Raw genomic sequence first — 12723 nt, 5'->3', positions numbered from 1 at the left:
TATGTCAACCAAATTCGTTTGAAAAAAAATATGTTAATTTCACATAGTTGAATAAAAAATCAATTTACTCGTTATTTTAGCTGTAACTATTATAACAATAAACACTTGATTATCGATAACACTAAAATTATAAGTTCAACTAAATTAAAAATTACAACTAATTTTTTTTATAAAGTCCAACATATATAGTTATGCTCATTATTTTCAATCTTATTTGTTATCGTAGTTGTACCCCTGATGGAATGTAACAAGTACAATTAAAGTGCTTAAACTTTATACAAATAATAACAAAAGAGTTATAAGCTTATAATTTTTCTTTTTGAAAAATTTAAAAAATAACTTTTTTAAGAAAAAATTATCAATTATGTTTAAACTAGTGGGCTTTTGAGAAATTTATGATTTTTTTAGTTGTACATTTTTAAATAAACTTAAATTTTTTTTATGAAAAATGAACTAAGGTGTTTCTATTTTCTAGTGCTGTGACATTTGTCTTAGGATCATATGGTGTGTATTATGGGATTGGAAGAATATTATATTTGAATTGGATGTATGAATGATGAATCCCTAATTAGTCCACTTTGCAGTTTTTACTATACAAATTTTTCTTGAAATTTCTCTTTAAATTTGTGTTGTTTGAGGTTTATGAAAAGGCAACGAAAGTTTGTACTTTGTACCTTTAGCATTTTCATCCTTAAAATTGGTAGATATATAAGGTATTACTTACAAATTATGGTTATGAAATTTGTGAGTGGTGGTATGTTATTTTGTTATTTGGTTAAGTTAACTGAATTAGATTGAAATGTCAAATCATGAATCTGTGTTTGTAAAATGCTGTCTAATTCGTGAGCTTTATTATGATTGATTTCTCCTGAAAATTTTGTTGAAGCTTCATACTTGTGGGTCATTCAATCAAAATTATAGATTTACTTGCAAGTGGTCTTTTTTAGCATTCCAATGTAGCTATTGTATATATAACCTAATATTTGACTTTTTTTGGATGGTGTTTTCAACATTTAACTTCTTGATTGGTTAAGTTTTGTGGGCTTTATTGTCTTAAACATAAACAACATCTACTAACTTGAAAATTTGAACTTGCTCCTATTGATAATTGTTTTGCTTCTTTTAAGTTTAATGTATAATATGAATAAATGATCTCTAATTTGTTGATCAATTTTTGTTTGGTTCTCCAAAATACTTGATGCACAAAAATTGTTTACAAGAATTTGTTCAGAGATCAAATATACTGCTTTCTGTGTATCAAACGACGAAGGAGGAGCTCCACATGCACCAAAGTATATGGAAACTGTATGGATGGATAATACAAGTTATACCTCTCAAATGACTTTCTCTCAGAAAAAGCCTGCTGAACAAGATGCTGTAAGAATAGCATTGGAGAGTTTGAATGACAAGATTAAAGTTGATGGATGTCCTCTTATTTTTGAGGTTTGACGTAATACAATCTTTAATCTTTAACATCAATTTTGTAAACTATTAACTAATTTCAAGCCAAAATAGTTCACTTAATAATGTTATGTTGTTACCTAACTTCTTTTTTTTTGGCCATGTTTTCTCCTAGTATTTGTTAGTGCTACTTTATTCAACTTATCATGATTGTTAATTATATACAAATTTAGAGACTCTTATATTTTATATTCTCTTCATGTTTTCCATCACTTTAGACATAGTTGAATAGTAAATTCAATTATGGTATTCGTTTTCCATTTTTGTGACTTGGTTGTGAGAGCTTAGTGTTTCGTGGGTGAATCTTCTGTGTTATTAATTATGAAGGATTGGATTTTCTTCTAATATTTGGTATTGAAGCTTATTGGTTCAACTTATTGTTTTGTATTATAAATTTATTGTATTTTTTATTAGTATTACTTTCTTGCACATTACATGTTTGATGAATTGTTTTGTATTATGACTTATTATATTTTTTTAGTATTTGATTTTCGAAGCTTAGTGGTTCAACCTATTGCAGTGATGAATTTCTTTGTATTATAAATCTATTATATTTTTCTTTATTATTACTTTCTTATACATTACATATTTGATGAATTGCATTATATTATGAAATATGAATTATTTTGTTTTTCTTTAGTATTTGGTATGGAGCTTATTGGTTCAACTTTATAAATAACTATTACCTAGAGAAAAATAAGATGTTAGAGAAATAATATCATTAATAGTTCTCCCTTCATCATAAATGCTCATTAAATATATAATATATTTCTTTGTAAATCCCTTATACAACTACACTGATTTTTGTTCTAGCATATTTTGATTTTCAAGTCTATCACAAATGAATATGTCACAAAGCTAAATGTAGAAAGGCCTACTTATAATATTGTTCAGTTAGAAGGGTTGCTTCCTCAATTTATGTCTTTTGTGATCTTCAATGGTACAAAGTACACTAGTGTTATCGAAAAAAATAAAAAAGAGGCCAAGTAGTTAGTAGTACATGCTGCTATTTTTTCAATTCTTGGTATCATCTTGTTTAGCTTTGCTAGAATTCCCAGATAGAGGTGTCCAGAGTTCTTAAGCACACTCTTTTTGCTTTGGATCACGACTTTAACCACTCAGTCTCAAGCTTTTCACTTGACACCTTCACACCACAAGCACATGGTTAGGGACAGCTTGGTTGAGTCGCTTAGGTCAGGATTTTGTTTCCTTTAGGCCCTCCTAACCATTGATGTTCAAAGCCTTGGATCCTTTTACCCTTGTCTTTTGGTTTAAAGGGTTATTGGCTTTTTGCTCTTGACTTTTGGTTTAAAGAGCTATTGGATTTTTCTGTTATTTATTTATTTATTATTTTTTTTGCCATTTTATTTTTTCATATACATATATTATTTTTTTTTGCAACATGCTTTTTCTTTTTCTTTTTGCTACTTTTTCTTATTTCAAGAATCAATTTTTGGATTTTTCAGATTACCAATAATACTTTTCCTTTTTCATCATTCTTTCAAGAGCCAACATTCATAAATTCTAACTTCAAATATGCACTATTTATTTATACATTCAGAAAACAAAAGCAATGCCACCACATCAAAATAATTGAACTATTCTTATTATAAACTTGAAATTCATGTATCTCTCAATTCTTTTCAAATAAAATTTTCTTTTTTAGTAAGGTGAGAGATAGATGAAATATTTTATAACTTTAAGACATAAATGCAAATGATCATGTAATACGAACAAGAGAACAGACAATACAACATAACAGAAAATAGAATAACAAAAGAAAAGGAAATAAAAGAGAACAAATCCACCTTTAATGGTGGCGGCTAGTGCTCCTCCTTGAGGATCCAATGTAGTGCTTGATCTCTTCAATGTCACTCCTTTGTCTTTGTTGTTCTTCCCTCATAACCCTTTGGTCTTCTCTAATTTTATTGAGGATGGTTGAATGCTCTTGATGCTCCAATCTCAACTGATTCATGTTAGAGCTCAATTTTCCTATGGAAGTATGCCATTGATCCCAATAGCTTTGAGGAGGAAAATACATTCTTGAGGCATCTCAGGGATCTCATGTTGAGGCGGTTGCACAGGCTTATGTGCATGCTCTCTAATTTGCTCCATCCCCTTATTAGTGATGGGCTTGTCCTCCTCAATAGAGATATCTCCCTCTATGAAAATTTCAGCTGAATTGCATAGATGACAGATGAAGTGAGGAAATGCCAACCTTGCTTTGGTGGAAGGCTTCTCAGCTATCTTGTACAGTTCTTGAGGAATCACCTCATGTACTTCCACCTCAGTTCCAATCATGATGCAATGGATCATGATGGCTCTTTCAATGGTCACTTCTGACCGGTTGCTAGTGGGGATGATAGAGCGTTGGATGAATTCCAATTATCCTCTAGCTATGGGCTTGAGGTCAAGCCTTCTTAGTCGAATGGACTTGCCTTGGGAATCCCTTTTTCACTGTGCTCCTTTCACACAGATGTATGAGAGTACTTGATCTAATCTCTGATCAAAGTAGACTCTCCTAGTGTAAGGACGTGGATCTCCTTACATCAAAGACAAGTTGAATGCCAACCTCATACTTTCTAGGCTAAAATCTAAGATTATCCCTCGGACCATGGTGCTCCAATTCTTTGGATTTGGGTTCACACTAATGTCATGGTTTTTCGTGACCCATGCATTAGCATAGAACTCTTGCACCATTAAGATTCCAACCTTTTAGATGGGATTGGTTAGGACTTCCCAACATCTTCTCTGGATCTCCCTTTGGATTTTCAGATACTCATTCTTCTTAAGCCTGAAAGGGACCTCAGGGATCACCTTCTTCTCTGTTACAACTTTATAGAAGTGGTCTTAGTGGGGTTTAGTGATGAATTTCTCCATCTCCCAAGATTCAGAGGTGGCGGCTACTGTCTTTTCTTTCCTCTTTCTAGAGGATTCTCCAACCTTGGGTTCCATAAGTGGTAATGGAAAGCAAAAAGCAATGCTTTTCCCACACCAAACTTAAAAGCTTTGCTCGTCATGGAGAAAAAATAAAGAAAAGAGAAGAATGGAATAGAAGAAGAAGAAAATAGAAGGAGAATGAGGGAGGAAGCAATTCGGCCAAGGGGGTTATTGATGTGTATGAGAGGTGTGTGTATAAAGGGTTAGAATGAGGGGTATTTATAGGAGTGGTCTAGGGTAGGGTTCGGTCATGAGTGGGTAATTAGGAGGGATATTTGATTTTGAAGTGGGTGGGGGTTGGTGGGAGTTATGATGGTTTTAGAAAAGTGATATGGATGTGATTAGGCTTATGGTTTATAGGGAAGAATGTATGGGGAAGTGTGAAGGTAAAGAGGGAAGAAGTGGGGTAGGTAAAGATGCTGTGGGACCCACTGGTCCTGAGAGGCTAGAAAATTCAGATTCTCTGCCCTCTACACTGGCGTTGAACGCCTAGGGGCTGCTCCCTGGCTGATGGTCAACTCCAACAACACTCCATCCAGAATGTTCTATTTTCACTGCTGAACATTTCTGTCTCTGTTCTGACTGCTGCAAATGATCATGAACCTAAAAAAATAACTTAAAGAAAAATAAAATGAAAGAAAATATAAATAATTAATTAAGGTTGGGTTGCCTCCCAACAAGCGCTTCTTTAAAGTCACTAGCTTGACGGTTAGCTCCTTACGGAGTTGAGTATGGGCTCAGAATTTTGCCCTTTAGAGTAAACTTTCTTCCTGTCTTTTCATGAATGAGCTTCACATGCTCTAGAGACAGGATACGACTCACTGTATGTGGTATGACTGGTTTCTTGGTAAAGACAACTCTCACGCCAGGTGAGAGGCCTTCAGTTGGGACTTTCTTGTCCCTCCAGCCTTTAGGTACTTTCTTCTTAGTACCTTTGTTCTTAGAGCTTGTTAATGGCTGCCCAACACCAAACTTAGAATTAATGTTTGGGGACTCTGCCAAGCTCTGCACAGAAAGAGAGGGTTGGAACACTAGGTGTTGCATCACTGTCTCTTTCTTATCAGAGGGAGAATCAGGATTGGACATCTTGAACAAGATGTAGTCCTCTCCTAGTTGGAAAACAATTTCTCCCTTTGCCACATTAATCATGGCATTTGTAGTAGCTAGGACAGGTCTTCCAAGGATGATAGAGTGGTGCACGAAATTGTGATCCCTGGTAATGGCTCCAAAAACTTGGTGCTCTAATCTTAGTTCATAATTTGTCACAACTTCGATACAACTAACCAGCAAGTGCACTGGGTCGTCCAAGTAATAAAACCTTACGTGAGTAAGGGTCGATCCCACGGAGATTGTTGGTATGAAGCAAGCCATGGTCACCTTGTAAATCTTAGTCAGGCGGATATCAAATGGTTATGGAGTTTTCGAATAATAATAATAAATAAACAGAAAATAAAGATAGAAATACTTATGTAATTCATTAGTGAGAATTTTAGATAATTGTATAGAGATGCTTTCGTTCCTCTGAACCTCTGCTTTCCTACTGTCTTCATCCAATCATTCCTACTCCTTTTCATGGCAAGCTTTCTGTAAGGGCATCACCGTTGTCAATGGCTACTTCCCATCCTCTCTGTGAAAAAGGTCTAAATGCTCTGTCACGGCACGGCTAATCATTTGGAGGTTCTCGATCATACTGGAATAGGATTCACCCTCCTTTTGCATCTGTCACCACGCCCAGCACTCGCGAGTTTGAAGTTCGTCACAGCCATCCCTTCCCAGATCCTACTCGGAATACCACAGACAAGGTTTAGAATTTCCGGATCTCAGGAATGGCCATCCACGGGTTCTAACTTATACCACGAAGACACTAATAACTCGGACTCGGTCCCCTGTATTAGATATCCAAGAGATATTCATTCTAGCTTGTTTGCATGTAGAATGGAAGTGTTTGTTAGGCACGCGTTCATAAGTGAGAATGATGATGAGCGTCACATAATCATCACAGTCATCATGTTCTTGGGTGCGAATGGATATCTTAGAAGCGGAATAAGTTGAATTGAATAGAAAAACAGTAGTACTTTGCATTAAATCATGAGGAACAGCAGAGCTCCACACCTTAATCTATGGAGTGCAGAAACTCTACCGTTCTAAATACATAAGTAATGAAGGTTCAGGCATGGCCAAATGGCCAGCCCCCAAACGTGATCAATAGATCAAAAGATAATCCAAAGATCATCCGATCATAAGATGTAAATACAATAGTAAAAAGTCCTATTTATACTAAACTAGCTACTAGGGTTTACAAAAGTAAGTAATTGATGCATAAATCCACTTCCGGGGCCCACTTGGTGTGTGCTTGGGCTGAGCTTGAAGTTTACACGTGCAGAGGCTTCTTCTGGAGTTGAACGCCAAGTTGTAACGTGTTTTTGGCGTTCAACTCTGGTTCGTGACTTGTTTCTGGCGTTTAACTCCAGACTGCAGCGTAGAGCTGGTGTTCAATGCCCTTTTGCGTCATCTAAACTCGGCCAATATATGGACTATTATATATTTATGGAAATCCCTGGATGTCTACTTTCCAACGCAATTGGAAGCGTGCCATTTTGAGTTCTGTAGCTCCAGAAAATCCACTTTGAGTGCAGGGAGGTCAGAATCCAACAGCATCAGTAGTCCTTCTTCAACCTCTGAATCTGATTTTTGCTCAAGTCCCTCAATTTCAGCCAGAAAATACCTGAAATCACAGAAAAACACACAAACTCATAGTAAAGTCCAAAAATGTGAATTTAACATAAAAACTAATAAAAACATCCCTAAAAGTAACTAGATCCTACTAAAAACATACTAAAAACAATGCCAAAAAGCGTATAAATTATCCGCTCATCACAACACCAAACTTAAATTGTTGCTTGTCCCCAAGCAACTGCAAATCAAATAGGATAAAAAGAAGAGAATATACTATAAATTCCAAAACATCAATGAAACATAGCTCCAATCAGATGAGCAGGACTTGTAGCTTTTTGCCTTTTGAATAGTTTTGGCATCTCACTTTATCCATTGAAGTTCAGAATGATTGGCATCTATAGGAACTCAGAGTTTAGATAGTGTTAGTGATTCTCCTAGTTCAGTATGTTGATTCTTGAACACAGCTACTTTATGAGTCTTGGCCGTGGCCCTAAGCACTTTATTTTCCAGTATTACCACCGGATACATAAATGCCCACAGACATATAATTGGGTGAACCTTTTCAGATTCTGACTCAGCTTTGCTAAAGTCCCCAATTAGAGGTGTCCAGGGTTCTTAAGCACACTCTTCTTTTGCTTTGGACCTTGACTTTAACCGCTCAGTCTCAAGTTTTCACTTGACACCTTCACGCCACAAGCACATGGTTAGGGACAGCTTGGTTTAGCCGCTTAGGCTAGGATTTTTTTCCTTTAGGCCCTCCTATCCACTGATGCTCAAAGCCTTGGGATCCTTTTTATTTACCCTTGCCTTTTGGTTTTAAGGGTTATTAGCTTTTTGCTCTTGCCTTTTGGTTTTAAGAGCTTTTGGCTTTTTCTGCTTGCTTTTTCTTTTTCTATATTTTTTTTTGCAAGCTTTCTGTATTCACTGCTTTTTCTTGCTTCAAGAATCAATTTTATGATTTTTCAGATTACCAAATAACATGTCTCCTTGTCATCATTCTTTCAAGAGCCAACATTTTTAACATTCATAAACATCAACTTCAAAAGACATATGCACTGTTCAAGCATACATTCAGAAAACAAAAAGTATTGTCACCACATCAATATAATTAAACTAAGTTCAAGGATAAATTCAAAACTCATGTACTTCTTGTTCTTTTGAATTAAAAACATTTTTCATTTAAGAGAGGTGATGGATTCATAGGACATTCATAACTTTAAGACAAAGTTACTAAATACTAATGATCATGTAATAAGACACTAACATAGATAAGCACTTAACATAAAGAAAACAAAAAACAAAAAATTTGAGAACAATGAATGAGTCCACCTTAGTGATGGTGGCGTTTCCTTCTTGAGGAACCAATGATGTCTTTGAGCTCTTCTATGTCTCTTCCTTCTCTCTGTTGCTCCTCCCTCATTACTCTTTGATCTTCTCTTATTTCATGAAGGATGATGGAGTGCTCTGGATGTTCTACCCTTAGTTGTCCCATGTTGGAACTTAATTCTCCTAGGGAGGTGTTGATTTGCTCCCAAAAGTTCTGTGGAGGAAAGTGCATCCCTTGAGGCATCTCAGGGATTTCTTGGTGATGAGCTTCTTTATGCGTCTCTTGAGATCCATGAATAGGCTCTCTTGTTTGCTCCATCCTTTTCTTAGTGATGGGCTTGTCCTCATCAATGAGGATATCTCCCTCTATGTCAATCCCAGCCAAATTGCATAGATGGCAAATGAGGTGAGGAAAAGCTAACCTTGCCATAGTGGAGGACTTGTCAGCCACCTTGTATAGTTCTTCAGGTATAATCTCATAAACCTCCACCTTTTCTCCAATCATGATGCTATGGATCATGATGGCCCGGTCTATAGTGACTTTAGACTGGTTGCTAGTGGGAATGATTGAGCGTTGAATGAACTCCAACCATCCTCTAGCTACAGGCTTAAGGTCCAATCTTCTTAGTTGAACCGGTTTGCCTTTTGAGTCAATCTTCCATTGAGCTCCTTCCACACATATGTCCATGAGGACTTGGTCCAACCTTTGATCAAAGTTGACTCTTCTTGTGTAGGGGCGTGCGTTCTCTTCCATCATTGGCAAGTTGAACGCCAACCTCACATTTTTCGGACTGAAATCTAAGTATTTCCCCCGAACCATAGTGAGATAATTCTTTGGGTTCGGGTTCTTACTTTGATCATGGTTCCTAGTGATCCATGCATTAGCATAGAACTCTTGAACCATTAGAATTCCGACTTGTTGGATGGGGTTTGTTAGAACTTCCCAACCTCATCTTTGGATTTCATGTCGGATTTCTGGATACTCATTTCTCTTGAGTTTGAAAGGGACCTCGGGGATCACCTTCTTCTTGGCCACAACATCATAGAAATGGTCTTGATGGGCTTTGAAGATGAATCTTTTCATCTCCCATGACTCGGAGGTGGAAGCTTTTGTCTTCCCTTTCCCTTTTCTAGAGGATTCTCCGGTCTTAGGTGCCATCAATGGTAATGGAAAAACAAAAAGCTTTATGCTTTTACCACACCAAACTTAGAATATTGCTCGTCCTCGAGCAAGAGAAGAAAAAAGAAGAAGAAGAAGAAGAAATGGAAGAGAGGGAGAGAGGGTTATGTTTCGGCCAAGAAGGGGATAAGAGGGTTTTGTTGTGTGAAAAATGAAGAAGAATGGAGTGGTTTATATAGTGGAGGGAGAGGGGTTAGGTTCGGCCATTTAGGGTGGGTTTGGGTGGGAAAGTGATCTTGAATTTTGAAGGTAGGTGGGATTTATGAGGTAGGTTTATGGGGAAGAGTGGATGGATGTGAGTGGTGAAAGGGTAGTAGGGAAGAGAGCTTGATGTGATTGGTGAAGGGTTTTGGGGAAAGGTTTTTATTGGGAAGAGAGGATGAACATTGAGAAGAGGAAAGAGTATGAGTGGAGGTAGATGGGGATCCTGTGGGGTCCATAGATGCTGAGATGATTCTTGTGGGGCCCACAGATCCTGAGGTGTTAAGGATTTACATTCCTGCACCAATTAGGCATGTAAAATGCCTTTGCATGCAATTCTGGCGTTTAAACGCCGAATTGATGCTTGTTCTGGGCGTTCAGCGCCCAGATGCAGCATGTTTCTGGCGTTCAGCGCCAGCTTTCCTCAGTGTGCATTCCTGGCGTCTGAACGCCAGGATGCTGCTTGTTTTGGGCGTTCAACGCCAGATCCATGCTCTGTTCTGGCGTTGAACGCCAGCCAGAAGCTCCTTACTGGCGTTTAAACGCCAGTAAGTCCTTCCTCCAGGGTGTGATTTTTCTTCTGCTGTTTTTGATTCTGTTTTTGATTTTTCTATTTATTTTGTGACTCCACATGATCATGAACCTAATAAAACATGAAAGAACAATAAAATAAAAATAAAATTAGATAAATAAAAATTGGGTTGCCTCCCAACAAGTGCTTCTTTAATGTCAATAGCTTGACAGTGGGCTCTCATGGCTCTACACAGGTGATCAGGTCAATTTTATAGACTTCCAACACCAAACTTAGAGTTTGGATATGGGAGTTCAACACCAAACTTAGAGTTTGGCTGAGGCCTCCCAACACCAAACTTAGAGTTTGACTGTGGGGGCTTTAGTTGACTCTGTGCTGAGAGAAGCTTTTCATGCTTCCTCTCTATTGTTACAGAAGGAGATTCTTGAGTTTTAAACACTAGGTTGTCCTCATTCAGTTGAAGGATCAATTCTCCTCTGTCTACATCAATCACAGCTCTTGCTGTGGCTAGGAAGGGTCTTCCAAGGATGATGTATTCATCCTCCTCCTTCCCAGTATCCAGGATTATGAAATCAGCAGAGATGTAAAGGCCTTCAACCTTTACTAACACGTCCTCTACTTGTCCATAAGCCTCTTTTCTTGAGTTTTCTGCCATCTCTAATGAGATTCTGGCAGCTTGCACCTCAAAGATTCCCAGTTTCTCCAGTACAGAGAGTGGCATGAGGTTTATTCCTGACCCAAGGTCACATAGAGCCTTCTCAAAGGTTATGGTGCCTATGGTACAAGGTATTAGGAACTTTCCAGGATCCTGTTTCTTCTGAGGCAATCTCAGTTGATCCAATGCATTTAGTTCATTGGTGAACAGGGGAGGTTCATCTTCCCAAGTTTTATTACCAAATAAATTGGCATTCAGCTTCATGACTGCACCAAGGAATTTGGCAACTTGCTCTTCAGTAACATCCTCATTCTCTTCAGAAGAGGAATACTCATCAGAGCTCATGAATAGCATAAGGGGGTTCAATGGAATCTCCATGGTCTCTAGATAAGTCTCAGATTCCTTTGGTTCCTTAGAGGGAAACTCCTTATTGATCACTGAACGTCCCAGGAGGTCCTCCTCCTTGGGATTCACGTCCTCTCCTTCCTCCTTGGATTCGGCCATGATGGTTATATCAATGGCCTTGCACTCTCCTTTTGGATTTTCTTCTGTATTGCTTGGGAGAGTACTAGGAGGGATTTCAGTGATCCTTTTACTCAGCTGGCCCACTTGTGCCTCCAAATTTCTAATGGATGACCTTGTTTCATTCATGAAACTCACAGTGGCCTTAGATAGATCAGAGACTAAATTTGCTAAGCTAGATGGATTCTGCTCAGAATTCTCTGTCTGTTGCTGAATGGATGATGGAAAAGGTTTACTATTGTTAAACCTGTTTCTTCCACCATTATTAAAGCCTTGTTGAGGCTTTTGTTGATCCTTCCATGAGAAATTTGGATGATTTCTCCATGAGGGGTTATAGGTGTTTCCATAGGGTTCACCCATGTAATTTACCTCTGCTATTGCAGGGTTCTCAGGATCATAAGCCTCTTCTTCAGAAGATCCCTCTTGAGTACTGTTGGATGCAGCTTGCATTCCATTCAGACTTTGAGAAATCATATTGACTTGCTGAGTCAATATTTTATTCTGAGCTAATATAACATTCAGAGTATCAATTTCAAGAACTCCCTTCTTCTAAGGTGTCCCATTACTCACAGGATTCCTCTCAGAAGTGTACATAAACTGGTTGTTGGCAACCATGTCAATAAGTTCTTGAGCTTCTGCAGGCATTTTTTTTAGGTGGATGGATCCGCCTGCAGAAGTATCCAATGACATCTTAGCTAATTCAGACAGACCATCATAAAATATATCCAGGATGGTCCATTCTGAAAGCATGTTAGAAGGACACTTTTTGGTCAGTTCCTTGTATCTCTCCCAAGGTTCATAGAGGAATTCACCTTCTTTCTGTCTGAAGGTTTGAACATCCACTCTAAGCTTACTCAGCTTTTGAGGAGGAAAGAACTTGGCTAAGAAAGCCTTAACCAGCTTATCCCAAGAGTTCAGGCTATCCTTAGGTTGAGAGTCCAACAATATTCTAGCTCTGTCTCTCACAGCAAAAGGGAAAAGCATGAGCCTGTAGACTTCAGGATCTACTCCATTAGTCTTAACAGTATCACATATCTGCAAGAATTCAGTTAAGAACTGAAAAGGATCTTCAGATGGAAGTCCATAAAACTTGCAGTTTTGTTGCATCAGAGAAACTAATTGAGGTTTAAGCTCAAAGTTGTTTGCTCCAATGGCAGGGATGGAGATGCTTCTTCCATGTAAATTGGAATTAGGTGCAGTAAAGTCACCAAGCATCCTCCTTGCATTATT

The 12723-nt window shown here is 37.8% G+C and overlaps 1 protein-coding gene and 1 non-coding gene across 2 annotated transcripts; both read left to right on the top strand.

Annotated features, from left to right (window-relative positions):
* Positions 1-729: 729 nt before the first annotated feature.
* On the top strand, positions 730-2451 carry LOC148577007 (double-stranded RNA-binding protein 4-like). The gene is made up of 3 exons (XM_088502826.1): positions 730-754; positions 1232-1443; positions 2275-2451. The coding sequence occupies exons 1-3, from the start codon at positions 730-732 to the stop codon at positions 2449-2451; spliced, it is 414 nt and encodes a 137-aa protein (XP_088358952.1).
* A 9786-nt stretch (positions 2452-12237) lies between these two features.
* On the top strand, positions 12238-12345 carry LOC148577006 (small nucleolar RNA R71). Its single transcript, XR_015902993.1, has one exon. It is a non-coding gene; the product is annotated as a small nucleolar RNA R71 (small nucleolar RNA).
* Positions 12346-12723: the final 378 nt, after the last annotated feature.

This window comes from Arachis ipaensis, chromosome B1, assembly GCF_059453495.1.
Source record: "Arachis ipaensis isolate K30076 ecotype BB chromosome B1, ASM5945349v1, whole genome shotgun sequence".
Taxonomy (NCBI): domain Eukaryota; kingdom Viridiplantae; phylum Streptophyta; class Magnoliopsida; order Fabales; family Fabaceae; genus Arachis; species Arachis ipaensis.
This window is presented reverse-complemented; position numbering and strand designations above follow the sequence as displayed.